Genomic DNA, 27821 nt, shown 5'->3' with positions numbered 1-27821 from the left:
GGAAGGAGCTGTGGTGCCACAACGAGGGAATTCGGCACAGCCGCGCTCAGCCGGGTGCCCAGGCGGGCCTGAGCCGTCCAGCACAGCTGGGACAGGCCGCTTGAAAGAGCAACTCATGTGCTGAGACTGGGGGGCCTGAACGGACCCAAACCGCGAACCCCAGCCCAGCCTCGGCATCGCACGGCTCCGCTCCGGTCCGTGTTACCATAGGGGCCGCAGGCATCGGGACGGGTCCCCCTGCGCCTTCCCGGGGAATCGGGAGCGGTGAGGGGCCGGGGGACCGCGGAGGCAGCTGGACAGCCCGCGGGTGTCGGGAACGCTGGCCGGGGCTGCGGCCCCGCCTGGCCGGGGCTCGGGACCCCCCGGCCGGAGCTCCGCGCTCGCCTGGCCCCTCAAGCCACCGCCCCGAACCTCCGCCCGCCCCGCCCGCAGCCTGGCCTGCACCATCGCGGGCTGCCGCGGGGAGGGACCGGCGGCCCCGCACCTCACAGAACGCGGCGGCGGCGACGGCGACGGGAGTGGCGGGACCGGTGGGGCCGAGCAGAGCGGGGGCGGCGGGGCGGGGCGGGGAAAGCGGACAGGCCGGGCTCGGGGGCGCGGCGGGCCCCCCCGCGCGGTGCCGCGGTGGGCACGCCCGGAGCCGCCCGCAGGCCGGGGCGGAACGTGCGGCGGGCGGGCAGCGATGGCGGCGGCCGAGGTGGCGCGGCAGGTGCGGGCGTGGGGCCGCCGCATCGCGGGGGCTGGGCAGCGCCGGAGCGGGGGGCCGGGAACGGGCAGCGCCGGGGCGGCGGGCGGGAGAGCCGGGCATGGCCAGGGCGGCGGGGCCGGATAAGGGGGCGCCGGGCGAGATGCGGGCTGAGAGGACACCGGCCTGGGGCCTCCCGCGGGTTCCGAGACTCGGTTCGGAGCGGCGGCGACTCCCGGAGGGTCAGGCCTTGGGGACAAGTGGAGCTGATGTTACTTGGGGTAGAGGATGTTGGGGTCGCCCCCGCTGCAACCCGGCCCTGCGACCTTGGGCTGCCCGCACCGCGGCGGGCCGGGGGTCCTGCCCCGCCGGGCCCGGCCACGGCCGGACCTGCCGCGCTGCCCGGGCTGCAGTGCTGGGGAGGCCTGGCCATGCATCCCTTGCCCAGGTCTGGGGGCCCCTCGCGGGACCAGGGCACGGCAGTGGCATCCCTGTCTCTCCGGGGATGCTGCTCTCCCCCCAAAAGAAACCATCAGCCCGTGTTCGGTAGTGTGTGATCCGGGAAAGGAAGGTCTCCGATCTGGCACCGTGTGCCGCGGAGGAGCTTATGGGAGCCAAACACCAGCACTGTGTTCCCGCTGCGCTTTGTCCCCCAGGGTCCCCGGTAGTGTCCCCGGGTGCCCACCGGCCGCTGGCGCCGCACAAGATCCCCGCGTGTCTGGGGAGAATTATCCAGAAGAGGAGCAGAGGGAGTTGAGCTGCCACTGCGTTTGTCAGAGAAATGCTAAGGAGGCATGTGCAGCACGTTTGCATGTAGAAAGGTTTTGTCTGTGGTTTGATGGGCTTCCAACTTTCATGTCCGTGTGTTAATACAGAAGTAATACTTGAGGTGAATGCTTTCCAATTTCATCTTCAAAGAAGTACATTTTAGCATGGACCCAGTCTTGCTGAACGGGTAGATGTAGCCATTCTTTGCCAGTTTGTGATGTTATTTCCTCTTGGACATACCCATTGCCTTGTATGTGACTGCCAAAATATGTGAAGTGACTCAGTTGCTCCCCTGTCTTTGAAAGGAATTGAACGTTATGCTTTCCTAAGATAATGTACAGGAGTTTTAGACATCTGCTTGTGGCCTGGAATGAATTTATGATACTGCTTTGGAGGCAAAAGGGAAAGCTGGCTGTGAGACAGACTTGAAACTATTGTACTGCAAATTAAAAATGTCCTTTTATGAACATATAACTTGTCAGCCAAGATCTTGGACACTGGTCATGTCTGGTTCGTGGAGCAGTCAGCTGTAATGTCGCGGTGGTGCTGAGGGCTCTGTGTGCCAACAGGGTTAAAGGTGTGAGAGCTGAGGCTGGGTTTGTGGGGGAGCTGGGGTTACCACCCTGCCATTGTCCCAGAGAACCTTTGATCAAGCCCACATTTATTGCAGGGATGGTCAGTGAAACCCCCTTCTCCCCAGGTGGGCAGGGTGGCCTTGTCACCACCAAGCTGAGTCCCTTCTCTTGTCCTCTGCCAGCAGGGAGGATGGGTGCAGAGGACCGACTTGCCAGACACTGTCCAGCTCTCAGTCTCTAGTAGAGGTCAGAAAAGTTATTGAGACTGCTGATAGTGATATGTATCTTTTAACTGCTGGAGGAGATTTCTGGGAATGTATCCAAACTGCATGGCATTTCTGCAGCCTTTTGTCAGGGGCATAAAGAAGTGTAATCTTAAGAGCTGTCAGAATTTGAGATTTTGGAAGCATTTGACTGTGAATGTTGAATGGCCAAGTGATGCAGTGCGTCTGGAGAGGGTGGCTGATGGTCAGGACCTTTGGTAAGACACTTCTTGCTTTCCATGGGGCCTGATTCAAAACTATTTCCTTCCCACATTTCTGGTGATTTTCCTTTATATTCTTGACTTTTATCAGCTGAGCAAGGAAAAAGAATACAAAGTCTTTATCTAGACTTTACATTCCTGATTTACATTTATCTTGTGCAGGATGTTTATACTGTCTGCTGGATAATTCTTTCATTACATAGGAGAATTACATATTTGTACAAGTGAGAAATAATAGGTACAAATGTTGCTTTATTTTGCTGTTTAATCAGAACCAAATGCAGTCTGGGGAAGTGAATGCCATAGTGCCAAGGTTATGAGAAGGGATTGGATGTTGTTGTGGCTTAAAGAAGATGTGAAAAACTGTAATGTGGAAACCTGAGTTCAGATTCTGCCTTGCTTTGCCATTTGAGATTTAACTTCTTGTGTAAGAGTTGTCTGAGGTTTGGGGATTAGGCCCAAGAGCAGCAGAGGGGCAGGAGGTGGCTGCTGTGAGCACCGGCAGTGGTGATGAGCTCTGTGAGCGTTGCTTGATTTGGTTTTTTTGCAGGATAGTGCTGCTGTGTTTGTTGTGGCTGTTTGAAAATCTTTCTAAGGGAGTCTCTAAGGCCTCAGGGTTTGAAGTGATTCTCATTTGGGAAGAGGTGAGAAATTGTGTCAGAAGTACTAAGTGTGAGCTGTCAGTGCCCTGAACAGAAACAGTCAACAAGGTGAAGTATTGTACTGCAGCCTCTGAGAGCAGTTTTGTGCTGTGTGGGCCTCATTTGGAAATTGGGTCCCTTGGGTTCAGAGCTGTAACATTCTTTATTTTCTTTGCTGTGCTCTGCCTGAATATCACCAAGTGGAGGCTTTGCCTTTGCCATGGTGTCTTTTCTCAACATTCCTTTAGACCTGGCCTCAGACATAGTCCCGAATATGCAGTGTTGATATTTGCAATGTGCAGCACCATTGCCTATGTTCTGCTTCATCTCCACAAAGAAGCAATGGCCTCTCAGGGCTCCAAGGATGTCAGGGGTGACAGTGCTGTACCTGCTTGTCCTGTTAAGTAGATCAGGACACAGATGTGCATTCAGTAAGATTTTTCTCTAATCGTTTTTTCATCCAAGGACCCCTGAGTGATTCAAACACCTGAAGACTAAATCTTGCCCATTTTTTTTGTAAACTAATAGTTAATGTATGGTGCTTTCAGGCTTGGGATCATTCATTATAATATCTTTGTATTTTCGGTATGATTCAGGTAGTTTTCTGTAAGAATTAAGAGTAGGTAGTGGTGGCTTCTGTGGCATGGAGAAGCCCTTACAAAAGGCTGTATAAATCCTTCTAAGAAAGGAAGGAGTAAAAAATCTTCTCCAAGTGGCTCTTCTTTACTTTCACTCTGCCGTGCCTAATAATACAGCAAGAGAGTGTGTTGCTCTTTTTGTTCTTTTAATCTTGTTTGTGACAAACACGCTTCACTTCCTCCCAAGCAACAACAGCCCATTCTGCCTAGACAGGGGGTCACTCTGTGTATATGGGGGGGAAAAAAAGGCATCTGGTGTCTTGGTGTGGTGCCAGTGTTCATACTGGCTTTCCAGAGATTCCATCTTTGTCTTCGTTCCAAGAAGATGTAACCTTAAAATAGAGAGTACAAAGGACTCTGAGCCATCCAGCGCTTACCGATGCTGCTGGAAAAAGCCTTCATGCATATAGTAGTTAATCTTTGCTTACCATGTTGGTACCTCTTCATATGTTTTAAATTTGATCTGATTTGGAAGATGAATAATGGAAGACAGTCTTGAACACCTTATCAGCAAAAAGCTTATAAGCTTAACATATTCTCCTTCAGTGTTGAACAAGGGGATCAAAACCTACATTTAATATACACCCAGGATGACTAATCAGTGTGTTCATATGTTGTTTATGATGGTGCTGTTTATATATAGCAGTGCTCTGGTACAGAGATACCACTTGGTGCTTGAAGACTGGTGACTTGCACTGTTTCTTGGTGGATCAGACAGAAAGTGTTTATTTTCTCTCCACAGGTTTGGTAATTGCTGTCAACTTTCTGATGTGTGTCAAAACCAGACTGATCTTAAAACATTATTTATTTTTATTTTTCCACTTCATCCAATCTCGTGATGCCTTGGCTAAATAGGCTGTAGATTTTTAGGCAGAGTAGCACAATATACCTTATGGCTGTGTACTTAACATGGAGGCTTAGCTACTGTGACATTTTGCAGTAGTTATTTCCTGGCCTGTACCAGATGTGAAGTGTGGTTTAACTGCACTGTAAAACCACAGGTGACTAGAAAAAGAACCTACAGGAAATGACTTGCAGGCTGAATTCTGTGTGATGGTAAATGCCTTCTCTTAGCTGAGAGTGGCTTAACTTCTACCATTTATTTTGTTCCATCTGGATCACACTTATATTTAGGGATGAGGGGATGATTTGTTCTTAATGAGAGCCCACACTCCTGCCCACACTTCCTGGGGAGAGTAGTGTTCAAGCCATCTTCCAGCGGTGTAGTTTTAAGGCTGGGTATTAAAAATACACTTGATATTTCTCTTTCTCCAGGAGCTGTCTGCTGGTGGTTCTCTCTCGTGCGTTCTTGGGCTCTGTCCCCGCCCTCTGTTCTTCACCAGGACTGTGGGGCTGTCGCTGCAGGTCCAACACTGCCATGAGATTCCCCAGTGCTGGGGTTTTGTTTTGGTGAATGCAGTTTAGGAGTTTGAGTGTGTTGTCACAAAATCTGTGTGTCTGACGGTCTCACTTTCTTCTGCTTTAGCTGATTCTGCGTTACTGGACCTCACAGCTGCATTGTCAGTAGGCAAAACCAGAATCTGCTGGGGAGCCTGAGTGCCTTCCTCATGAACATGTCATTAGGAGGGAAGGTGCTCAGGAATTAATGAAGCGCCACATTTGGTGAACATCTTGTCAGGAAGAGTCAGACTAATACACAAAATATGGCTAAGGGGAAACATATTTACACATCACAGACTGGTAGATATGGTTAATGATTGAAGTGTATTTGGAGCCTCATATCTGAAAAAAAACAACAAACCCAAACCCGCAACAGCAAAACAGTAACAAGAAATCATACTGACAGGCTACTGTAGTAGTAAATGTATTCCTTGGGGATGTTTTCCCAGCCTAAAATACCAGTGCCATTAGCACAAGAGGGAAAACCAGTATGCCTGTCCCTTTAAACAGACTTTCAAGATATGTGAAAGCATGATTGTGAAAGAATAAATTTGAAATCACACCCTATAAACTACTGCCTTTAGGCTGTAGTATTTTTTGCAAACTTATGGAAGGCTAGAGGGGAATTTTCTGATTTTCACACCAAGATACATTTTTAAAAAAAGCCTTTGCTTCAGAGAGGGAAATACCTTTTGGGGGCTGCAGGAGGACAGCTTTCCAGTACACACCAACACAGGGCTGCAGCACTGACTCTTCATTTTCTCTGGTGCTATTTCTGAGGCTGAATGTCGTATTCTACTGTTGGCTGGGTAGGGTTGGGACCCAGGGTGCCTTGGCATAGACTGGCCAGGTGAAAATTTCTGACTCCCCTCCCAATGCTTATGGCTGTTCTGGGCATGGAGCACCACATGTTCCTCTTGTCTGGGGAGACCAGATTAGTGGTGTGGAGCACAGGAGACAGCAGGGTGCAGGAGCAGCTTCTCAGGAAGTCCTTTGGGCAGGAGCAGCCCTTGCTCCCCAGCAGGAGGTTTAGGTACCTCCACTCCCAAACCCTGGTGGCAGGCTCCTTCAGGCCTGTGGGGTTATGAGCAGCTCAGTTCTGGACACTTTCTCCTCTTTGTTTTCTTATAGGTACAATTTTCCTTACTGTTTCTGACTAATTTCTATAAATGTGGCCGTGAATGGGAATTACATGTGAGTTCCATTTCACATAAAATGAATGGTAATAGGCTTGTAGGAGGAGGAGGTGTCATTAATACATTGCTTTGCACCGAGGATTCTTTTTGTTTTCACTCTAAAGCGCGACTTGAGTTCCTGCATATTTTTTGAAGAAACAAGTGTTTTTCACCTTTTCATTTCAGCAGTTGTGTTTGTGCACATGATTTGCACATTTTAGTGTTATTCTGTCAGGGCTACCTTCAAATGTTTGGCAAATGAAATTTTCTATTTATGTCTCCTGGAATTGTTTTAGAGAAGAGTGAAGCATGCTGACATAACTGACAGATCTTTGAAAATCTCTGCTTGGACTGTGCAATTGATTCCACTTGGGAGATCTTAAGGGTTTATACAGAGAAGTGTATTTTACTTGAAAATGACACAGTTATTTCATTGTGTTTCAGGGTGAAGGCTGTCGTACTGTCCCGCTTTCTGGACACGTAGGATTTGATAGTTTGCCTGACCAGCTGGTTAATAAGTCAGTTAATCATGGGTTTTGTTTCAACATCCTATGTGTGGGTGAGTATTTCCATTCTGGGAAGTTCTCTTGCTTAAAAGTTTTCTGCAGCTGGATGTAGCTTGTAGCTTACAGCACTGACAAGGTAGCTTTGATTTGAATTTCCCCAACTGTTCTATTTTCAGTAACAAGATTTACTGGTGCTCTGAGAAATCCCCACTGGGGTTTTGCAGTATGGCTTTTTACCAAGCAGTGAAATAAAATGCCTAAAATCACAGGCTGTTATTATGATCTTTCTTTTCCTCATATGTTTGAATTCCACGTTCTTAAAAGAAAATAGGTTGGAGTACTTTGTTATGAGGTCTTGTTTGGTTACGTATTGCATTATTATTATTAATAATTATTATTATTATTATTTTAACAAAATACTAGTCATGCTCCTCTTAAATCACTAAAAGCCATTTTTTTCTCCTCCCTTCTGTGCATAGTTGAATTAAGATAGTGTCTGGCCAAGCCTTAACTCTTCTGACAATTATCCAAGGTGCCATGTGGTGTGGATCACAGCTGGGGCTTGGCATTGTAGCAGGACTTGAAGTCTGTCCCTGCAGCCCATCTCACAGGTCTTCCCCAGGGTTAGGATCCCAAATAATCCCTTCTCTTAGGTAACAGAAGTAAAACTCTGTAGGGCTTTGCTACCATAGTTTGGGAAGGTGAATTCAGAAATCAAAAACAGAGAATTAATAATTGTCTGATGGGTTTGCTGCTGCTGGTGCCCTGCCTCTGGGAGTAGGTGGTCATTGTGTGGCATAGCTGCTCGGAGTAAGCTCTGTCTGCAGATGATCCCAACAGTGCCTGGTGTGGCAGGGGGAGAGCAGCATCTGTGAATACCTCCTGGGAACTCAGCTAGTGGTCAGCTTGTCTCCTCCCATGAGAGATACAGTGGTATGGAGCTGGTATTTGCCCTGAACACATTAAGTCTGAAACGAGAGTAGTAGAGCAAGGAGAGGAGAGCTGAACCCTGTTAAATGGATCTGAGAAGACAGTTTTCCTTACAGCCGCATTCCTGTGAGATGATAAACTTTGCTGACAAGTGGAGGTCACTGTCAGGCTGAGTCTCTAGGTGATTTCCACAGTACATGAATGTGATATGACCTAAGGAAACTCCTGTCCCCATGACTGAAGTTTAAAAGTGTTTCCTTTTCCACTTACTGGGCTGCAGTATTTTTTTTTTTTTTTACATGTTCTAGGTGTAGCAGTGGATGCCTTCTGTAGTTATATCTTCACTTTGATGTGTGGAGAGGAGCTGAATGTCAGTGCTTTCCTCTTTGCAGGGCAGAAATTGAATGCATGTATCACCTGTTGAGGTGAATAACAAGGACTCACCAAGATGAATGTACATTATTACTAATGTCAGTTTTTTATGAATAGTAATAACACAATCTTGAAATAAAGACACTTTATAGAAAAATATAATAAACCCCATTAGAAAAAGATTTGCAGATCTTTCCCCCCACACTTAAACATCCTGGAGAAAGAAAACAAAAATTCCCAGTGTTCATGTGTCATTTATTTGGTTGAATTTCACTTGTACAGCAGAGTTTGGGATGAAAAATTGGAAGAACAAAGAAGCAGATGAAGACTGGATGAGGATCCCATAGACAGTCCACTAAGCATGACAGAAAGGCACTACATTGCCCCCCGTTTTTCAGCTGTGTGTGGCATCTGTTGGAGGAAAAATCCGGTGATATTTCTACTCTGTGTCATACTGGATCTGAGCCAGTGATTCCTCCAGCTCTTGCTGGAGAAGCCAAGGAAAGCTTTAGAAATGACTCTCAGCAGCATGTCCAGAGTAGAGCAGTTTTTAGCTCTTCTCATGCTGAAAGCTGTCTCCCACATGAGACTAGAGCCAAAGCTAGAATAAATGAGAAAACCTCTCATTAGATGTTAGGGGTTGCGGATGGTTTCTCTGATCTTTTATTTCTCAGCACAACCATTTTCCTCCTAAACCTTACATGATAAGTTTTCAGTTGCCTCTTAGTTCAGTGCAAAAGCTGGAGAAGTGTTTAATGGCTGAGACTTTCTGTGCTGGCTGTATTTCTCAGTGAGACAGGGATAAAAGTGGAGGAACAGGCTGCTGTTTTTTGATGTAAATTTCTTATATTTTGCCAAGATAGATTGTAGTTGCATTAAACTAGTACCCCAGTTTAAACTAGTTTCCAGTTTAAGCAGGATTTTGCCCCTTCTGCTCTCCTGGGATTTGCAGGGAATTTGTTCTAATTGGCCTATTCAGTGTAAAGAGAAAGGCTGTTTTGTGGCAGAAATATCTCCCTTTCCCCCAGGACTGTACCAAGACTGTTTGAGGTCTCTCACTCCAAAGGAGTGAGCCTGTGATGTGCAGGAGGTCTCACCTTGGGGGAGGGAGGGATGTGCACAGGTTTCCTGGTGCTCTCCAACAGGCAGCTCTCTGGGGTGATGAGCTTACAGCCTGGAAGTTGCCCAGTGGTTGTTTCTGTGGTCACCGTTGCAACCAGCTGAGGAGAGATTCTCTGAGTTTCTCTAATCAAAAAGCCATCTGTCCCCTTAGCCTTCTCCTGCCCTGCTGGTATCTAGGGTAGATGCTGGGAGCTGGGTGCTCCTCTGAGTTAGTGTTTCAGTGTATTTTGTGAGCCCTTGTTGCCCTTCTTTTCCCTGCAGCTCAGCCTTTGCCTGTCTGTGGGGAATTGTGTGGTGTCTCTGCATGCCTGTCAGAAGAAACAAACTATTTTTCCCTTTCTCCTTGAGAGATGGCCTTATCAGTCTGAGTTGCCTCAGGGCTTGTCTCAGCAAACCTGCTACATTGGATTAGCTCCCATTTCTACACATGAAAAGGCTGTGCATGCATATACATTTTCTTTAAAATTGAATTATTTGATATCTGGAGCCACAGTTGTTAATCTTGTGAAGGACAGGTGCTGCTCTCTCATGAAAGGAACCTCTTGTGAAAGCTGCTCCCTGCCTTTGAACAGGGAAATACTCCAAGGACTCCTCTGTCCTCCCGCAGAGTCAATTGATGATGATATGATTTGGGCCTCTTAAATCCTGAGTGTTGTGGGAAAGGGGGGCAGTGAGCAGTGCTTGTTTCACTTAGCACATGCTTGGGAAAAGCAAATTAAATTTCCAGGCACAAAAAGAGGAGGTACAGCTTTTGTGGTATAATTCAGCTCACTGCTGCAGGTGCTTAGGGTGCTAATAGTTCTGTGAAAAGAAGCCATGAAAGCTCATTCAGCACAAAGATGTCTGTCTCTGTTTGGGAAGTTAGGAGCTTGTCCCAGCTGTAGTTTTGCAAGTGGTGCCACCACAGTTCCATCAGTGCAGATTTGATGAAGTGCTTCCATAGAGCAGTGAAGATACCATGTGCATGTGAAGTTGGGGCAGGTACATGTCTCAGGAGAACGAGATGATGTGTGGGGAGCCCAGCACAGCTGGGCTGTGGGGCATTGAGTGGATGGTGCTTTCTGAGCACTGGTGTAGGGCTGCTGCATGTCCAGAACCTTTGGCCTTTTTTTTTTTTAATGTCCTTGAAAATTGTCAGACTTAAGAGCAAAACTTCATCCCATGATGAGAGGTACAACACTCAAGCTTTTCCATTGCTGTCACATCTTCTTGGTGCAGAACTCTTACCAGTAAAGGTCACTCTCTCTGCTGTGTCCTCCCCGCAGAGCTTTGTTAGCCCTGTTTCGGGACACCAGACCACTGTCAAGTTGCATAATCCTTAAGTACAGTTTTGGAGATCAGATCACATGTGTCCATAAGCCTGACATCGGGAAATAATCTCCCTGCCAGGGATGCCTCTCACTCGGCTTGTGTACATTGCTGCTTTTTCCAAAGTAATTCTGCCTCTTCTAATCCCTGTTCATCATTTCTATGTTGTGAGGAAGATTCCAGTGCCATCGGCTGGAACAAGCACAGACCACTTGTCCTTCTTATCAGACCTTTTTATCTGGACTCCTATCCTTGCAAGAAGCAGTTGGCACCATTCACTTCTTCTAGCCAGCAAAAAGTTTGTTCTGTGTGAGGCAGAAACTCCCAGAAGATTCAGAAATTTTTCTTTCTGTCATTTTGGCCTTCAAAATAGCACTGCTCCCTATCTCTGCTCATACTTAACACAGCAGAACACTATTAGTATCTTTAGTCTTTTACCATTTCATGTCATGCTGTCAGTGTTAACATTCTTTCAGCTGAGACAGTCTTTACTCTCTTCTTCCTCTTCCCTGGCAGGCTTTAATTCTGTGTCAAGTCAGTGGGGTTACACAGTGCAGGGGCAGGGGTATCTGCTGGCTTGATGTAAGTTTGGGAGTGCAGACTTCATAAGAGATGTCATGTTAGTGCCTGGGTATTTTAATCACAAAGGTGTTTGGATGGGCAGCTCCCACCTGCAGAAAAATGCCACAGTTCTGATCTCCCCCTTCCAAAAGGAAAAACTTAGTGTTTGAGTTCAAAGTTGCCTTTGCTGGCCCTGTGTAGCTGCATGAGGTGGAGTGTAAAAGCATGTTCTGCATCTCTTAACACTTTTCCTAGCCCCTCTGAGACTTAAAGTCACTCTTGCTGGAAAAAAACACTTTAGATGGGTTTAAGGTAGGCAATGATTAACAGGTTCAGGATGTGCTTAAACAAGAGTCTTGGCTTCATATGAACATCTTTCAGCCAAAAGAAGGAGGGAGGCAGAAACGAGAGGTGACTTACAGGGTGCTGTCTGCCCAGAAGCCAGTGTGGTTTACTGATAACCTTGTGTATCCACTGCAGAGAGCAGCTCCCTGCCCTGGGCACCACTGCTGCTCCCTGTCACCCTGTCCTGTAGCCTTGGAGCTGCTCTGGGGCCTGCCAGGCTGTGGGGCAGTGGCACAGGAGGAAGCTTTGCAGGACTGTGTGTGGGTGATGTTCCTGTGCTGCAGGGCTGAGGGACTCTCCTATCCTGAGATGTCCCATCAGGGCTCCTGGCATTCACAGGCAAGCAGACAGCTCACTGCTCTGTCCCACCCATCCCTTGGCAGGGGCTTTGGAAATGCTGCAGCCTTCTCATACTGTTTAGATTTTTGTCTTTTTTTACACTGCTCTTTCCTGGAATCCCTGAGAACAGCCTGGGAGGTCATACAGGCTGTTGGCTGTTAACTCTTAAAATCCCTGTCCAAACTGTGGAAGTGCTCGTCTGATTTGTGCACCTGCTCATTTTTGGGGGCAAGTGGTCCCTGACAAGTCCAGACAATGAGGTTCCAAGTCAATGAACGGCTTGTTGGACCAGCTTGTTCTTCCAGTGACAGAGGTAGCCTTGTGCTTTGCTAGGTCCCCCTCCTTTGCTCTGGCCAGTGCTGCTGTAGGTACAGCTGATGCACTGAGGTAGCACAAGGGACTGCAGCCATGCCAGCTCCTTCTTCTTCCCTTGGGATTGAAAACCAGATTGATGCAAAGAGCAACTGCACTGGTGGCTGTTCTGGCTGTAGTTGCTGTTGGTGATGGAGCACTGCTGGCTCCCAGGCAGCTCTGCAGCTTAAGCTGTATCTTGATTTTGAAATGTTAATGGATCTTGCTGCCTCTGGAAAGATACTGGATATGTCATCCTGGCAATCAGGGGCTGCTTAATTCTCAGAGCAGGGGCTTGGAACGAGACAATATTCCTTCCAACCCAAACCATTCCATGATTTTATGATTCTGTGTTTGCCTTGCTCTGCCATGTACTTCAGCCCCAAGTGAGGAAAATCCCTTCTGAGGCCAGAAGAGGAATTTGCCTGCTTGCAGGGGTGAGGCTTGGAGATTTGAACATGTGGACAGGGGAGGATGGGGAGGAGTTTCCCTTCTTGAATTGGGCATTTCATGCAAGTTTGGATCTGCTACAGAGCTCTAAACCTACAAAAATAAGAAGCTCTTTTATTCTGAGCAAAGTGGGAAAATGGTGAAGTTGTTTTGGTTGGGAGCTGAGGGCTGGGGGAACGAGGGGAATGCTCATGCAGCCAGACACACTGGTCTCCCTGTGGTCCCACAGCAGGCTGGAGGAGCAGTGTTCACAGAGGGTGGGGTTCGGCTGCTCCTGAAGTTTCTCCAAAGCCGTCTGGGCTGCTCAGAAATTGCTGCTTCCCCAAAACACAGCAGCCCTCACAAGGCAACAGACCAGACTGCGTAGGAAGTCAGATCCTGTGAGCTCGGAGAGCTGGCTCTGTTGTCAGAGCCTGGTAAGGGAGGCTGCCCTGTGGAATGTGTGCACAGAGGGGTTTGTTTTATTCTTCCTGGGATGTATCTAAAACAAATTCAAGACTGCTTTCTGGGATTTGTCTCTTCCTTCAGACAAGGAAATCGTTGCTTGTTAATAAATGAAATCCAAATTGCAGTTCAGTACTGATAGAATACTGGCAGAATACTGACAATACTAGCAGAACTTTTGGAAGCAGATTTTGTGATATTGTACAGCTTGTGTAGCCCTGAAGGTACAAAACCAGATATTACAGAAAATGCCCCCTTCCAGTGTAGAAGGCTGATTCTCCAATCTGTTATGAGAAACCAACTGCACAGCTTGCTGTGGGACTCGAATCAGCTCTCAGGGTTCTGCACGGAAGGAAGCTATTTCTGTGGCTGCTTATTACAGACATTGATCCTGGAGCAGCTTTTTTTGGAAATGGCAGTGAGCCCCATTTCCTCTCCCACTTTTTAATGAAAACAGCATCTTCTGTAGTGTAGTTGTGGGTTTAAGCAGGATCTGAACGATGCTTTCCCCTTTGCTTTTCTACCTCTTTGCTTTCATCTCTATTTTGTAATGACATTAATGGCCATTAGACTGTGAAATGTAATTTTCCCAGAATACAGACCTCCCATTGTTCATGGCTTTCTGTTTACCAGACGCTCCCTTGGGAGCATGAGATCTGCTTTCATCTGCTACAATTTCACCCCTGTTAATGTTTGGAAGCTGAAAGGCCAACCCCTATTAATATTCAACAGAACATTTCAACTCTCTTTTTCTCCAATAGGGGAAACTGGCCTTGGTAAGTCCACCCTCATGGACACCCTTTTCAACACCAAGTTTGAAGGTGATGCAGCATCTCACTCACAGCCTGGAGTCCAGCTGAAATCCAGTACTTATGACCTGCAGGAGAGCAATGTCAACCTCAAGCTGACAATTGTGAGCACAGTGGGCTTTGGGGATCAGATCAACAAAGAAGACAGGTGAGTGTGAGGGAGAGAGGCTATATTGTGACCTGGCTTTTTGTTCTCCCTGTGCCCTAGCTGGGCCTGACTGCACTGCAGTTTTCCTGCTTGCTTCTTAGGAGCTGTCCTTGTCACCTCTTTCGGGATGGGACAGGTAGGAGAGAGGACAGAGGCTCTGGAAGGTCAGCACTGCTTCAGCTATAAAGCAGCTTTTCTCATGCTGTCAGAGCAATTTCTGCCCTGCTGGCAACCTTCTGCCCAAATTCATCTGGTGGGGAGACTGAAATGCTTCAGGGCATCTGGGCTTGTTTTGGTTTGTGCTTCCCTCAAGCTGCTGACTAAGCCCCTAATGTGGCTTACTATCTTCTTGGCTTATTATCCTCTTTTGTCAGGGCTCTTCCATGGGGAGAGCCAAAGGAAGAAAATGTGCAGTGAGATATCCTGGGGGAGTGAGATACTCCTGGGGGAGTGTGTCTGGCAGTTCACATCCCAGAGTGGCTGGAGTGTGTTGGTTGAGGGATATGCAGTTACACCAGACAGTCTCCAAGGTTCATCTCTGCAGAGACATTGCTGATAGGATTTGCTTTTATGTGGATCTGTTAGATTTTTTTTTTTTAAGTTTGTTTTAAATGCACTGATGTCCTTTTGAGTCTGGCAGCTCTGTATTTCAGAAGGCCTTGCAAGAGGGTTACAGGAATTTCCTGCCTCAGAGCACTGGGCACAGGTAGTACTGAATGAAGCTGTGTATTCCACCAGCAGCACTCGGGGCTGTGAGAGCAGCAAGCCATTCACTCCCTGAGTGCAAGCAAGGGTTACACACTTCTGCAAATGAGTCTACATTAGCCTTGCTTTAGATAGTCTCTCCTTGCATTTCAAAATATGAGAGTCTGCTTTCCCTGGAGAGGATGTGTATCTGCTATCCTCTGCTGAATCCTAGTACTGTGTTTTGACAAACAGGCTGCTAGAGTCTGTTGTAGGACCATGTCTCCTTGTCAGCAGTGTAACTTTAAAATTTCTTACGGGTGGAGAACAAGGGAGGGAGAGAGAGTTGGTCTCAGAAAGTGGAAAATGGAAAGTGAAATCTATCAATGGCTTTTTTCTTAAAAGCAAGCCAAGGGGCACTGTCCTATTTGTTTAACTCTCTGACTGTGAGATGTATAGCTTTTTTTTTTCCTTTCACCAAAGCTATAAACCCATCGTTGAGTTCATTGATGCTCAGTTTGAAGCCTACTTGCAAGAAGAACTGAAGATAAAAAGGGTCTTGCACAACTACCATGACACCCGGATCCACGCGTGCTTGTACTTCATTGCTCCGACAGGCCATTCACTGAAATCCTTGGACTTGGTAACGATGAAGAAGCTCGACAGCAAGGTTGGCACAAGTAACTCTTATTGGGCAGATTTACTGTTTGCATAATGGAAAGGCTGCTGCTTTTCCAGAGGATCTCCCCACCTTGAATAGCCCTTCTGGTGGAAATGACTGAATTGGCAGATAATTCTGTAGATTTATTGAGCACTTACAAGTTTTGAAGGTTGTATTGCAGACTTAGAGAAACTCCCAGGAGAAAAGCTGATTACTTTGTACCTCTGTTTTTTTCTAGGTGAACATCATTCCCATCATTGCCAAATCTGATGCCATTTCCAAGAGTGAGCTGACCAAGTTTAAAATTAAAATCACAAGTGAACTGGTCAGTAATGGGGTGCAGATCTACCAGTTCCCAACAGATGATGAATCAGTGGCGGAGATAAATGGGACAATGAATGTAAGTAACTCGATTCTTCTTCTCTCCCAGAACAGTAGTCAGTGTAGGGGTTGGTGGCCCATACTGGAATGTTTCTTAAATCTACTTTCCCTTTTATTTTGTGTCTTAAAACCAGAGAATTTCACAAGAATTTCATCCTTGTAGTGTCATCTTAGGCTAGGAGAGCTTTGTGGTAGGCTACTGCCTCTCTGGTAGGCTTTTCTAATCAGAAAACAGACTTTTAATACTCTCCCTGTCCTCATGCTTATCTGTTGAGGGATGTGTAAGAAATCAGTGTTTAAACCCTTTTCAGCTCAAGGGTTCGTCATTATTCCTGTCCTATGCATCACCTGATGGCCTTCCACCAGTAAACTTCCAGGATCCTGTGGCAAGGAACTACACAGCTTAACCAGCAAGGTGTGAAAAACAGTACACAACCTGGGCCAGACATGCCTTGAGGTGCCTGCAGGTGGCCATTCTGGCTCTGGCTTTCCCAGCATCATGGGTGCCTGTCTGTGGCTCCTTGAGGGTGAAGCAAGCTGTCTCTTGGTCCTTCTGGCAGCACATCCTGATCATGGTCCCATTTTCCAGAAGGCTTTTCACAGGAAATCAAGTAGAGGAAGGTGATTGCTTTGCTGCTGTAGATGCAGCAGAGGTCTAGCTGATGGTGCATTTGTGCCACCTCTTGATTTTGTATTAATAGTTGTAGAGTGTTCTTGAGAGGCCTGAAAGAAACTTGAAGTTTGTCCTGATGTAGGAGCTGTCAGTGGTAGCTTCCTGGTCAGAGCATTTCAGTGTTAACCCTTCTGAGGGTGGAAGAGAACCTCTGCTTGTCTTTCCTCTCAGCCATTTACTTGTCTCCTGGGAGGGAATCACTGTCTTGGGTTGCAGACGTTCTGGGTTGTGTCTGTCGCTGCACAGACAAATCAGCTCTTTAATCTTCTATTACAGTCAGAATTACCAGGTTTGTGGCGACTAAGCAGGCCAGAATTTGACCAAGGCATTTTTGCAGGTCTGGAAAACTTGTATCTAAATACTGATATTATTAGAAACATAAGACAAATATTACTCTTATTCTGTGTGTGTCCCATGTGAGAGCAGGGGGGCTGAGGAATAAAGGAGGAAGAACCCATCTCTGTGAGTGCTTGCTGGCAGTTTTGTTTTGTTTGCAGTTTGACTGTATGAGCCACACTCTGAAAGCATAAACATCATCTCTGAAATCTTTTGCTTGTACCACCTGTCATGAACTTGTCCAAGTTTTTGGATAAACTGTGAATTCACTACCTGCTCTTGAGAGCAATCCAGGGTCACGGGTCTTCCTTGTAGTTGGCTTCCTGAGGCCCTTTAAATTGTCCAGAATTTGGTGCACTTTAAATGCTTTGCCTTATAAATGTTACTTCACAAAACTCAGCAGAAAGGATTGGTGCAAAGAGCTGGGAACTCAAAGTGCTGAAACTTTGCACTGTATGACTTTGACTTCCTTGTGGCTTGGCAGAATGCAGTATAGTTCCCAGGAGCAAGGGAGGTGGGGAGAAATCTCACTTACAGAAAAATGCAGCAAAGTATGATTGCAATGTCTAGGGGTTTTGCTTGGCTCCTGAGTTTTGGAAATGAGAAGACTGTAAGGTGAGATCTTCAGAACCTAGATAGGTATTTGGGAGGGTTTCAGTTCCAAGTTTGCTGAGCTTACACTGGGCAAGTCTCTTTTTGTCTTCTGAAGAGAGATCACTAAGCAGTGACTGTTTCTGATTTCTGAGTTTCTGAAAAGCAAATCCTTCTTGTTCTTAGTCAGTCTTTGTGTAATGTGGAGTGCATATCAGCTTGAAGAGTGTGACATTGGGTCACACTGGACACAGTGGCTGGGGACATGTTCAGCCCTTCCTCATCAGGGCAGAAGCAAGCAGGGAGGACAGACCTGTTACTCTGGGGGTGGAGGATAGACTTCCATCTCATGATCTGATGGAGCAAGGTGTCTTGTGCTCCAGCATGAGCTAAATGAGTGGTGGGGGGATAAAACCAACTAGGGTCCAAGACCTCTTACTGCTTCTGTGCTTGTGCAGATGTTCTCCTCAGGCATGGCAAACCCTGGGACAGCACCGCAGTCCGAGCCGCAGCACTCTTCCAGCTGTCACTCTGATGCCAGTCTTGCACTGGCTCATCTCACCTGAGACTCTGTGGCTGGGAGGATCAGCCAGGTAGAGGATATAGAGTGGTAGCACTAACAAGGTTTCCAAAAAAGGACCCATCCTGCTACCCCTTGTCTTGGACTAGTGGCCAGTGACTAGACTCCCTGAGATTAGCGTGTGCATAATGACTGTCTTGCTCAGTGGCTGTGCTCATCTCTGTGTGCTGGTGGGTCAGCCAGGTCTGAGAGGGACTAACACAGATATCATTAAATGTGTTCCAGGCCCACTTGCCATTTGCAGTGATTGGGAGTACGGAGGAGCTGAAAATAGGAAACAAAATGATGAAAGCTCGTCAGTACCCTTGGGGCACAGTGCAGGGTGAGTTGAGCTCTGCGATTTTCAAGGCATGAATGGTGACACTTGTGCAAGGAGGTAATGTGCTTTCATAAAAGGAGCTGGACTTAATTATCCATGGGGAATTATCCTTTGTTAAATCCTTGTGTCAGGCCTATAGTGCCAGTTTTCCCTGCTGTTAAACCTGTTGGAGGAGTAGACAATTGGGGAATGTGGAAAGAGATCTTAGTTTCAGTCCCCATTTTCTTCCTTACCTTATGTCTTTTTACAGTGGAGAATGAAGCTCACTGCGACTTTGTGAAGCTGCGGGAGATGCTGATCCGCGTGAACATGGAAGACCTGCGTGAGCAGACCCACACACGCCACTATGAGCTCTACAGGCGATGTAAACTGGAAGAGATGGGTTTCAAGGACACTGATCCAGACAGCAAACCCTTCAGGTGAGATCCCTGGAGGAGACAGGAGAGCTTGAGAGAGGCATTGTTGGATGTGCTGTGTGCTTATGTGTGTGTGTGTCCTTGGGAGAGCATGGAAAAAACCAATGCAGCAAGAAAAACTGCCAGGTCAGATAAATCCAGCAAAGGTCTGCCTGGGAGAAAGTGAAAATGCAGGGAGGATGTGCAGGACTGACTATGAATGTGCAAGTATGGGAGTAGAAATGTCTGTGCTGAAGAGAGACAGTGATGCCTATTTTGGGCTTACTGAGAAATAGAGGCCAGACAAAGTTAAAAGGATAAAAGTGGAAAAGCCTTCAGGTACGTTAAGGGCAGATGAAGCCTCTCCAAGGGGCTACACCAAAAATGGATGATGATCGCAAGTTTTTCAGACAGATATAAATTTGGTCTATTTACATATCAGGCATTAATCCTCCAGTTACAGCTTCAGGTGATGAAGTCATTACCTGAAGTTTGCTTCTCCCCAATTCACTTTTGTTTATACTTTTCGGGGCCTGAGGATCTAGGGTGTCCTTGGATCTCAGACCCAGAGGGATTGTTTTGTCTGACCAAAATGTGAAGACAGTTAACTAACACTTTATATGAAATTTAGAATTATGCACTAATGCACTACAGGATTTGAAAAACATAAAAGCTGAAATCTTAAGGCATCAACACCAGTGTTTCTCCGAACTAGTGTTTGCTGTCAGCTGGTCTCTTTGAATTGCCCAACATTCAACATATAAAGAAGTGCCAAAAATCCTGGGATGAGGAAGACTTTGGGCACATGTGGGTGATTGAGTAGCAAATGTCTTGTGTGCAAAGCAATAGTCACGGTGAGGGCTTGATTTCAGAGGGTCAGGGAAAGAAGTTTGTCCCAAGTCTGGACTTTTCCTTCTTTTTCAGCTTACAAGAAACTTATGAAGCCAAAAGAAATGAGTTTCTGGGAGAACTGCAGAAAAAGGAAGAGGCAATGAGACAGATGTTTGTCCAGAGGGTCAAGGAAAAAGAAGCAGAGTTGAAGGAGGCTGAAAAAGAGGTAATGACTGGAGTACTTGTGTCTTCATGGCTGTGAGTGATAGATTCACTCCCAAGTAAGTAGTTGTTGCCAAAGCACTTTCTGCAGAGTGTGGTCTAGGACTTTCTTATCAAGAAGTCTAAGGTTTAACTTGGATGGGGATGTTAAGGTGTTCAGTATGTAGGACAAAACTGAATCACAGTACTTGTTCTGCACAAATTACTGCACCAGGAAGGGGCTAGTCTTGATTCTGATGGAGAGGTGCAGTGTGTTAAAAGTCAAGGAGAGAAGCAGCCCTTGAGATGAACTTGTTTTACAAAAAATACACCCATACAACTTCCTTGGCTTTATGAAAAATTCATTAATTTACTGGCCTTTAAAGAGGAATAGGACAGAGACCCCTGTAGATGGATTAGAGGGGTTTTTTTTCCACTTATGCTCTCCCAATCCTCTGTTCTTAGTCTGCATAATGATGCATTACTAGAACACTGTAAGTTGTTGTGGAAGGAGGCTGTTCCCTTCCCCATGTCTGGTTTCTGGCAGTTTAGGAGCTAGAAATGCTGTGGAGAGCAGTGGAGATTCACAGGTTCAGATCTCAAGGGACCCTTCCATCTTCCTCTTTCCCTGTGAACAGAGTATCTGGTAATGTCGCGTCCTGCTCACCTCTCTCCTTTCCCTTCAGCTGCATGAGAAGTTTGATCGCCTGAAGAAATTGCATCAGGATGAAAAGAAGAAGCTAGAGGATAAGAAGAAGTCTCTGGATGATGAAGTAAATGCATTTAAACAAAGGAAGACAGCAGCTGAATTGCTTCAGTCACAGGCTCAGCAGGCTGGAGGATCGCAAACTCTTAAAAGGGATAAGGAAAGGAAAAAGTAAGTTGCTAACCCAGAGGTATTTGCTTTTTGGTAATGGTTCTCCTTTACTATTTTTCTGGGTGTTCATATCTCCCTCCAACATAGCCAGTCCTTATCAGGGGCAGGTTTACAGCCAGATTTAATCCCTAGTAAGGCTGAGCAGTATCTGGAAGCATGTAACATTTGCTGTCATCCTGAAGAGCAGGGAGCAGTACTAACTTCCCGCTTTGCCTTCTGACAGCATGGGAGAGGATGAACTTGTTTTTATCCCCCAAGATTCCCTGCTACTCCCTTGGTCTCTCAGTGCTTGTAAAGAAGTGGAACCATATTAGCTGCCAAGGCTAGGGTGTGGGTAGCAGGAATGTCCCATTATCCCACAAGAGGAGCGTGTTCTCACTCAGGTTCTTACTTGCTTAGGTTGAGAAGATAGTGGAAATTATTCAGGGAAACTTAACAGTCTTGAATTCCAGAATCTGCAGAATGTAAGACTGCAAAATGAGGGGACAGGTCATAGCACCTTGTTAGCACTAGTACTCTTCTCCTGTCTTAAATCAGCCTTTTGCCCTCCACAGAAACAGTGGGTGATACTGCATGGCTGTAGCAGGAGTTTCTCATGCCAGGGACAGGTGTGACAGGATCCAGCCCCTCCTCAGGGTCTGGGATCTGGGCTGTCTGCAGTGCCTGTGCCAGGCTCCTGAAGCTCTGCAGTTGCTCAAGAGTAACCAGCCACACAGGAAACAGATCTTCCAGTTCTCCCAGCACTGAGCAGTTCCCTTCCTTCTCACTGTGGTACAGTTCCCAAAAGGAGTGCAGTGCCACCTGTGCAGGTGTGCAGAGAGTGGTATGCAGCCAAATGGGTCTGGTTTTGTATCACTGCCATGATCCCCTCTCTGCACAGCCCTGGGGCAAGCCTTGCCTGCACTATGCAGTCTTAAGTACAAGAAGAAATGCTATTAAATTGGACAGTATAAGGCATGCCCAAAGTACTGACAGCACTGCTTGTCGGGGAAAAGCCTGTGACTGTTAAACTTGGGATCAAATGAGACAGAGGAGGAAAGACCCAATTACAAGAATTACATCCTGGTTTAGCCTTTTAGTTTAGAGCTGAAGCTGCTTCAACATGAACATTCTTTTTCAATGAGCAGTTTGTGCTGCCCTTTTCTCACTTTCCTATTCCTTTTTCCACTGCCTATTTTGATTTGTTCATTTGAATCACCTTCAGGGGGTTTTTAATATCTTTTCATACTGAGAAGTCTGAGACTGACTGGGGACAGACTTCTCTCTTCAGCTTGGGCTGTGTGAGGAATACCCAGCTGAGTTCTTTCATGCTTAGAGCCCTTAGACATCTGCTCACTCAGGACTGCAGACTTCAGCCTTGAAATCAGTCAGTGTCAGGAATGCTGAAAAGGGAGGCAACAGCTCTACAGTATCAGCAATTAGTTTCTGTGGCCTAAGTCAAACTCTTGGTCCTTGAGGTGGTTCTCATCTCAGAATATCTTCTTGACACCAAGCATGTTGATATGAAAAATCTTTGGTTCTGTTCTTGTCAGTTAAGAGGAGAGAAAACTTCATGACAGAGATAGGTCATTGCTGCAGTAAGGCTTGGGAAGATAATAGGAAGCCTCTTTTACCTCTGGGAAAATTGCTGTGCTAGAAATGGTGCAGCTTTCTTTGCTCTGTAACTTCTCCAGTTGTCCTTAGTAATGGATTTCATTGATTTTTTTAGATCATAATTTTTCTTAAGAGTGAAAAATTAATCTTGCAAGCTGGAGCTTAAGTGTAGCTTGTTTACTACTGGTTGGGAGTACAATAGCCTTTTTCTTTCACAGGTGACTTGTTTAAACCCAAGCTTTGTAATTTGCACTAATCATGACTCAGTTGATTTTTTTGTTGTTGTTGTTACATCATTACCATCATTATTAGGTCTTACATGTGTGCTGTTTTACAGTTAGCTGCTGTTTGGCTGCATGGTGCATGAGGCACATTGTCCTGGTAAGCGTCATTAACTAATAGAGCCTCACAGTGGGATCAGTTACCTTTCCTAAAAAAGCAGACCATGTGCAGGTCCTGAAGCTTCTAAGTATTATCTCTGTCTTACTCTGCTTTCACCTCCACTATATGTGCTCTACCACTCACTCTACATATGCAGTTGTAGAAAAAGTATGTAATTATATTTAAAGATTTGGCAAAGTTAGATTCAGAGACTCAGGATATGGAACATAGAAAAATAAAGATTACGGTCTCTTCCTTTTAAATCTTTCTTGCACTTCATTGTCTCTGTTCTTTTTATTCCATCTCTCTAAAAAATAAATTATATTCTTTAATCACACAGACCACATTGATACTATGGCAACAATTGCTATGGAGATGTGGTGCTGATGATACAGCCCAGCTAGCCATGAAAATGTCTCTCTCTTTCCTTTCTCCTCCTTCCCTCCCACTCCTCCAAGCTGTAATGTTAATTTGTGGTTACAGTGAAGGTAGATGCAGGACTAGTTTCTATTATTAGGGTTATTAGTTAAAGTGCTAATGACAGTGGTCTACTTACAGCTAGGTTGAGTGAGTTTAACTGAGCGTTTTTAATTTGCTGATGATTCTCTGGTGAGAGGAAGAGGAAACCTCCCACAGAAATGTCTTGCTTCTTGACAGAGCAGCAATACTCATTATCCAAGGCAAGCGTGACAGTGCCCCAGGCTGAGGTGCTCAGGCCTCTCAGAGAAGGGACCCTGTTGGAAATAAACTATAAAAACCTAAAATAACTAAAAACTATAAATCCTGAAACTTTATAACTAGAAACCCTAAAAACTCATCTTTGACTCCATTCTTCCCTGCAGACAAAGCTAATCTTACATTCTCTCCTGGATAGTCCAAACTAAATCATGGTCTACCCCTTAGACTGGTAGAAGCTGATTGCAGGATTCCTTCCCTCTTAACACCAAGGGAAATGGAAAAGCAAGTAAACATTATGCTGTCAGTGAGAGGCATTTCAGTGTAATTTAAATGGGACCTTCCACTTTACAGAAGAGCTTCAGAAGGGTCTTGTACTGACTTGAACTGGCGCTTGCAGTTGTCTTGAGCTGTCCAGTTGAATGAATATGTCTGCTGTAGAACAATGAAAAGAACAATTCTCTGCTTATCAGGCTCTGAATGTGGAAAAATAAGCTCAAAGAATAACAGTGTTCATTCTGGTGCTGAGTACGAAGGCACAGCTAAAGTGCAGTTAGAGTGAACATTACTGATTTTTGTTGGTTTTGGATTGCTTCTGGCAGTCCTCATAACTGTACACTGTTGTGTGCTGGGCTTTGAATCAAATGAAGTTCTTTGTTCCTGCTACACAAATGCAGACAGTGCCTTTTTCAATGGGCATTTGTCATTGCTAAATTAAATATGTATATGTGGTACTTTCCAGGATTTAGAAAAACACTCTCCATATTGATCCATAAAGTGTTGCAGGGCTTCACTGTTTTGCAAGGATACAAACAAGTCACAGTCGATGAGTCCTGTAGCTTGCAAAACTGTGAAAGGATTATTTTATAAAATAAATTTGGTTCATCCCACTGCTGAGTGTGTGTGTGTCTGCATAAAGCATGTTTTGTAGTCAGATTAAACCTTATTAACGCTTAGCAACACTTTCTTTTTTGTGTGTGTGCACATTAGAAAAATTTGTATTTTTATTTTGTTTTTGGTCATTAATCCATAAAACCATTAACCTGCCTTTTTCTTTCATTTTCAGTTCGGGTTTCCTGTAGAACCTTTCCCCTGGCCCCAGAGGCGAATGCCCCACCCTCGGCTGTGCCATTGTGCCTGTTTGCTCACCTTTCCCATTGCTCCCGCCCGCGCTCAGCACTCGGGGTTAAACCAGAGCTCTTGGCTGTTGGGGTTGTTCTTGTGAGGGACCCTGCTGGCCAGAGAGGCTGTGCCAGGTTCCTCCTGCCCCTTGGGCAGCAGCAGGGTGCTCACTGCTCCTGGGCGAGTGTCCCCTCTCCCATTGCTGAGCTTTTCTCCGCTCTATGCTGTCAGAGCTGCTTGGGGGGATGCATTTAGCTCCTGCTGTGGGTGCAGCCCAGTGGGGAGGGTTGTGCTGTCTCCAGAGACTGGCTGCCCTCTCCTCATATTAATTTGCTGTTCCAAAGCCCTTATTACCCACTATGCTGCCATGTGTGACTCAAATAACTTTCAAGGACTTTTTGCAAAACTTGACATCCTCACAGGCATGGGCCTGAGTCCAAACCTCTAGTTTCCAGGCTTGATGAAACCTCAAATTTGGATCCATGGTTTGCAACTAAGTGTTCTCTGAATGCTGCAGGGGTCATGAAGGATCTCTTGCCTGGTCTACCTCTCAGTGTGCTGACCTGGATGCACATCCTGGATCCAATCTCAGGGAAAGCTGGTCACCTTGCTGTACATATCAGTGTTTCTGAAGAAAGACGATGCTGTTTCATTGACTTTCTTCTCAGTGATTCCAACAATTTCTGGTTTTAATGCAAAAAAATACTACTTTTTTTTTTTATCTGACATCTCTTTAGAACTGTACAGATGTTGACAGGTTTTTTCTCATATTTTCTATTCAGCAAAAACCTTGTTTTTACTGCAAAATTTGCACTAAAAATGAGGGTGTTTTGCTCACTGGGCTAGGAGTTCACTCTGGCCAAGTGCAGCCGTGGTTTGCCTGCAAGTGTCTTCTCTGTGTATTTCTGGCTGAGTTTTGTTTTTAAATAAAGAGTTCATCAGACAGTGAATTCTGGTTAACATTTACTTCTTTTGTTTTTTTTTTTTTTTTGTTTTCTTTGCCCTTCTTTTACAGTAACCCATGGCTCTGTACTGAGTAATTACCCCTGAATACAATGGCCTGGAATGGACCTTCATTTACTTGTTAAATCGGAGGGTCTAATAAAACATGACAGCATTTCAGCTGTGACCTTTCCAGGGTGTTCTCCTATGTCCTCGTTGTGATTCTGTCTTTACTATGTAATGGTGGTCATTGCTTTTATTAAACAATGTAAGATTAGTCATAACAAGATTCTGGATGCTACAACTTTAAATCCTGCAATATTTTTTTTCCTCTACAATTAATGGATTCCCCTTTTTCCTGGCCTCGTTCCACCCAGTTGAATAAGGGATATGGAAATAAGTTCTGTGAGTTATTTTTGCTGGCGAAATAACAATGCAGTTTAAATATATTTATTGATGACATTAAAATGACAGCATCAGTTTAATTATCACATAGTTCAGAGATAAAACACTTTTTTCTCATTATATTTGGTGTCATTTTCATGACATCATCTGTCTTTTTTCATTTGCTTTTATTTTTTTCTTTTGCTAATCCATGCTATCTGAAGACTGGCATGTAAATCCTCGTTTCCATTTCAAACTTGCTTGTTACGAGCCCGATCCTTCAGTCGCACTGTGGGCGGGCTCAGTGCTCTGTGTGTGGTGAATCCACATGTCCTGCCCCTGCTGAAAGATCAGACACGTGCTGCCTCCACAAACCCCTTCCAGATGCTGGGGTTTTAGAAGATAAGCACATGTCAGGCCTAGCCCTGATAGGTGATGCTGTTTAGTGCTGAGGTTTTACCTGAGCAGTGCTCTGGGTGATGCCACAGGCTCAGGAGCAGTTTCAGCACAGGCTCAGCCTGGCTCCTGCTCACAGCAGCAGCCCCAGGTCATGGCCTCTGTTCCCAGCAGTGAGGGCAGTCCAAACTCTGGATTGCAATGAATTTTCTCAGGTATTCTCTTTCACCATAAATACAATTCATTTCCCATAGAGCTCTTTAATTGCTTTGTGGTTTATTTAGGATTTTTTTTTGGAAGTTAAAATAATTTGAATATTTTCTTCTTCCTCTGCTGTTGAATGTTGCCCTGCTCCCAAAACCAGCCAGCATCAATCTGTCAATTACTTCTAGATTATCTGTTAAAAGGGCAATTGAATGTGAGTTTTTTATCATACTGCAGGTTACTGTCTGTTCTTCCTGACCATTTGCCTTATTAGAATGTTATTTAAAGTTACATGAAACTCTTTAAAGAAAAAAAAAGTTTTTTACTTGTGTGATTTCCGTGAAGTACTTGAGGTAACACAAGGAGGTTCCATCTCTCCTCTGTCAGCTCTTTCCATGTTGCATCTCTTTTTCTTGCTTTTTGAATGTCTTTCTCTTTTTTTGCTAATCTTCTGTTTTTTCTCTTTTTTCCCCTTTTCTCTCTCTGTAGCTTTTTTTAATCTGTCTTCGCCAGCTGCACTGTGTCTGAGGGAGAAGACTGCCACTTCTAGAAGAGTTTAAGGGTCTTCTGTCTGGGGAGGGGGGAACAAATCTTCAGTGTTAGTGTCTTGGAAAGAAGCTCTTTTACTGACTTGCATGATACTTAAAATTGAAGTGTCTTGTAATTTGTGTGACAAGACAGGGTGATGTGGGGGGAAATGATGACCTGGAATTTTGAAGAGCAACAGAAATGTGATGTTGGGACTAATGATGTAGCGAATACATTTTCAAACGTTGTTATGGGCATATGTTTTTTCTAATGTTGTCTTTAATAATATAAATGTCATGGGCTTCCCTGAGGTGTGAAGCCTGAGGAATATTTTCAATATGCTATTGTTTGTTTTGGAAACCGTGCATTCAGAGTCAAAGGAAATACAAACATGGTGCAACTTGCTCTGTTGGCAGCCACGAAATATTTAATTTTATCAAAGAAATAAAGTAAGAACTGTGTGTTCTCACTAGTGTCCTCCTGTGTCTCACCATCCTGTTAAAAGAGCCCCATTGGCTGGTGGACGTGAGTGAAGTGGTACTTTCTCTTTCCTAACTCCACCTCCTCTTGTTCTTTAAAGTTAGGAGAAGCTGGCAGTGCCCGGGAGAGGCGATGCCGGGCTGGGGTAGGGATGAATTCCATTCCGGCCGAGAGCGGGGTGCGGTGTTCCGGCGGGGCTGGAGCCGCCCGGGCACCGCTGCCCCCCGCGCCCCGCACGCTCCCGAGCCGGCCTCGTTTCCTTTGTACAAATGGAAGCGCGTGAAAGCGGCACCGCGTTCTGTATTTACACGGCAAACACTGAGGAACCAGCACTGTTCCGCCTGTTACCTTTCTAACTTTCATGTAAATTTTAAATAAAAAACACGAAAGCCAGCGCGGCTGCTGTGGTGTGTGCGTGTGCTGCTCGCGGGCCCGGCGGCGCTGGGCCCGGCGCTCCGGACAGCTCCGGACGGTCACGGGGAAGCCGAAGCCCGGTGAAGACGGCGGTTCCCGGCCCCGGGAAGGGTATCCCCGG

At 45.8% G+C, this 27821-nt stretch overlaps 1 protein-coding gene across 6 annotated transcripts; it reads left to right on the top strand.

Moving 5' to 3' along the window:
• Nucleotides 1-627: 627 nt before the first annotated feature.
• SEPTIN6 (septin 6) lies at nt 628-27275 on the top strand. 6 transcript variants are annotated; one of them, XM_015626248.2, is made up of 11 exons: nt 628-709; nt 6812-6926; nt 13857-14052; nt 15220-15406; nt 15636-15797; nt 18184-18280; nt 18528-18696; nt 19597-19729; nt 20391-20581; nt 22512-22555; nt 26768-27275. In XM_015626248.2, exons 1-10 carry the CDS (start codon nt 683-685, stop codon nt 22513-22515), a joined length of 1281 nt encoding a protein of 426 aa, XP_015481734.1. In that variant the 5' UTR covers nt 628-682; the 3' UTR covers nt 22516-22555; nt 26768-27275. The 6 variants fall into 6 exon arrangements, with proteins under 6 accessions (XP_015481734.1, XP_015481735.1, XP_015481733.1 ...); XM_015626249.3 differs by having other exon boundaries at nt 25368-27275; XM_015626247.3 differs by lacking the exon at nt 26768-27275 and adding an exon at nt 24297-25302.
• The last annotated feature ends 546 nt before the right edge of the window (nt 27276-27821 follow it).

The sequence above is a fragment of the Parus major genome, chromosome 4A, assembly GCF_001522545.3.
Source record: "Parus major isolate Abel chromosome 4A, Parus_major1.1, whole genome shotgun sequence".
Classification (NCBI taxonomy): Eukaryota; Metazoa; Chordata; class Aves; order Passeriformes; family Paridae; genus Parus; species Parus major.
The sequence above is the reverse complement of the archived record's forward strand: the minus strand, read 5'-3'. Positions and strand labels throughout refer to the sequence as shown.

Bases quoted from the DNA above. Each gene is read 5' to 3' on its own strand.
- SEPTIN6 (XM_015626244.3), top strand. From the start codon at position 683: ATGGCGGCGGCCGAGGTGGCGCGGCAG. The intron at 6,927-13,856 runs GTGAGTATTTCC...TTTCTCCAATAG, and splicing joins TTTCAACATCCTATGTGTGG to GGGAAACTGGCCTTGGTAAG. The intron at 14,053-15,219 runs GTGAGTGTGAGG...CTTTCACCAAAG, and splicing joins CAGATCAACAAAGAAGACAG to CTATAAACCCATCGTTGAGT.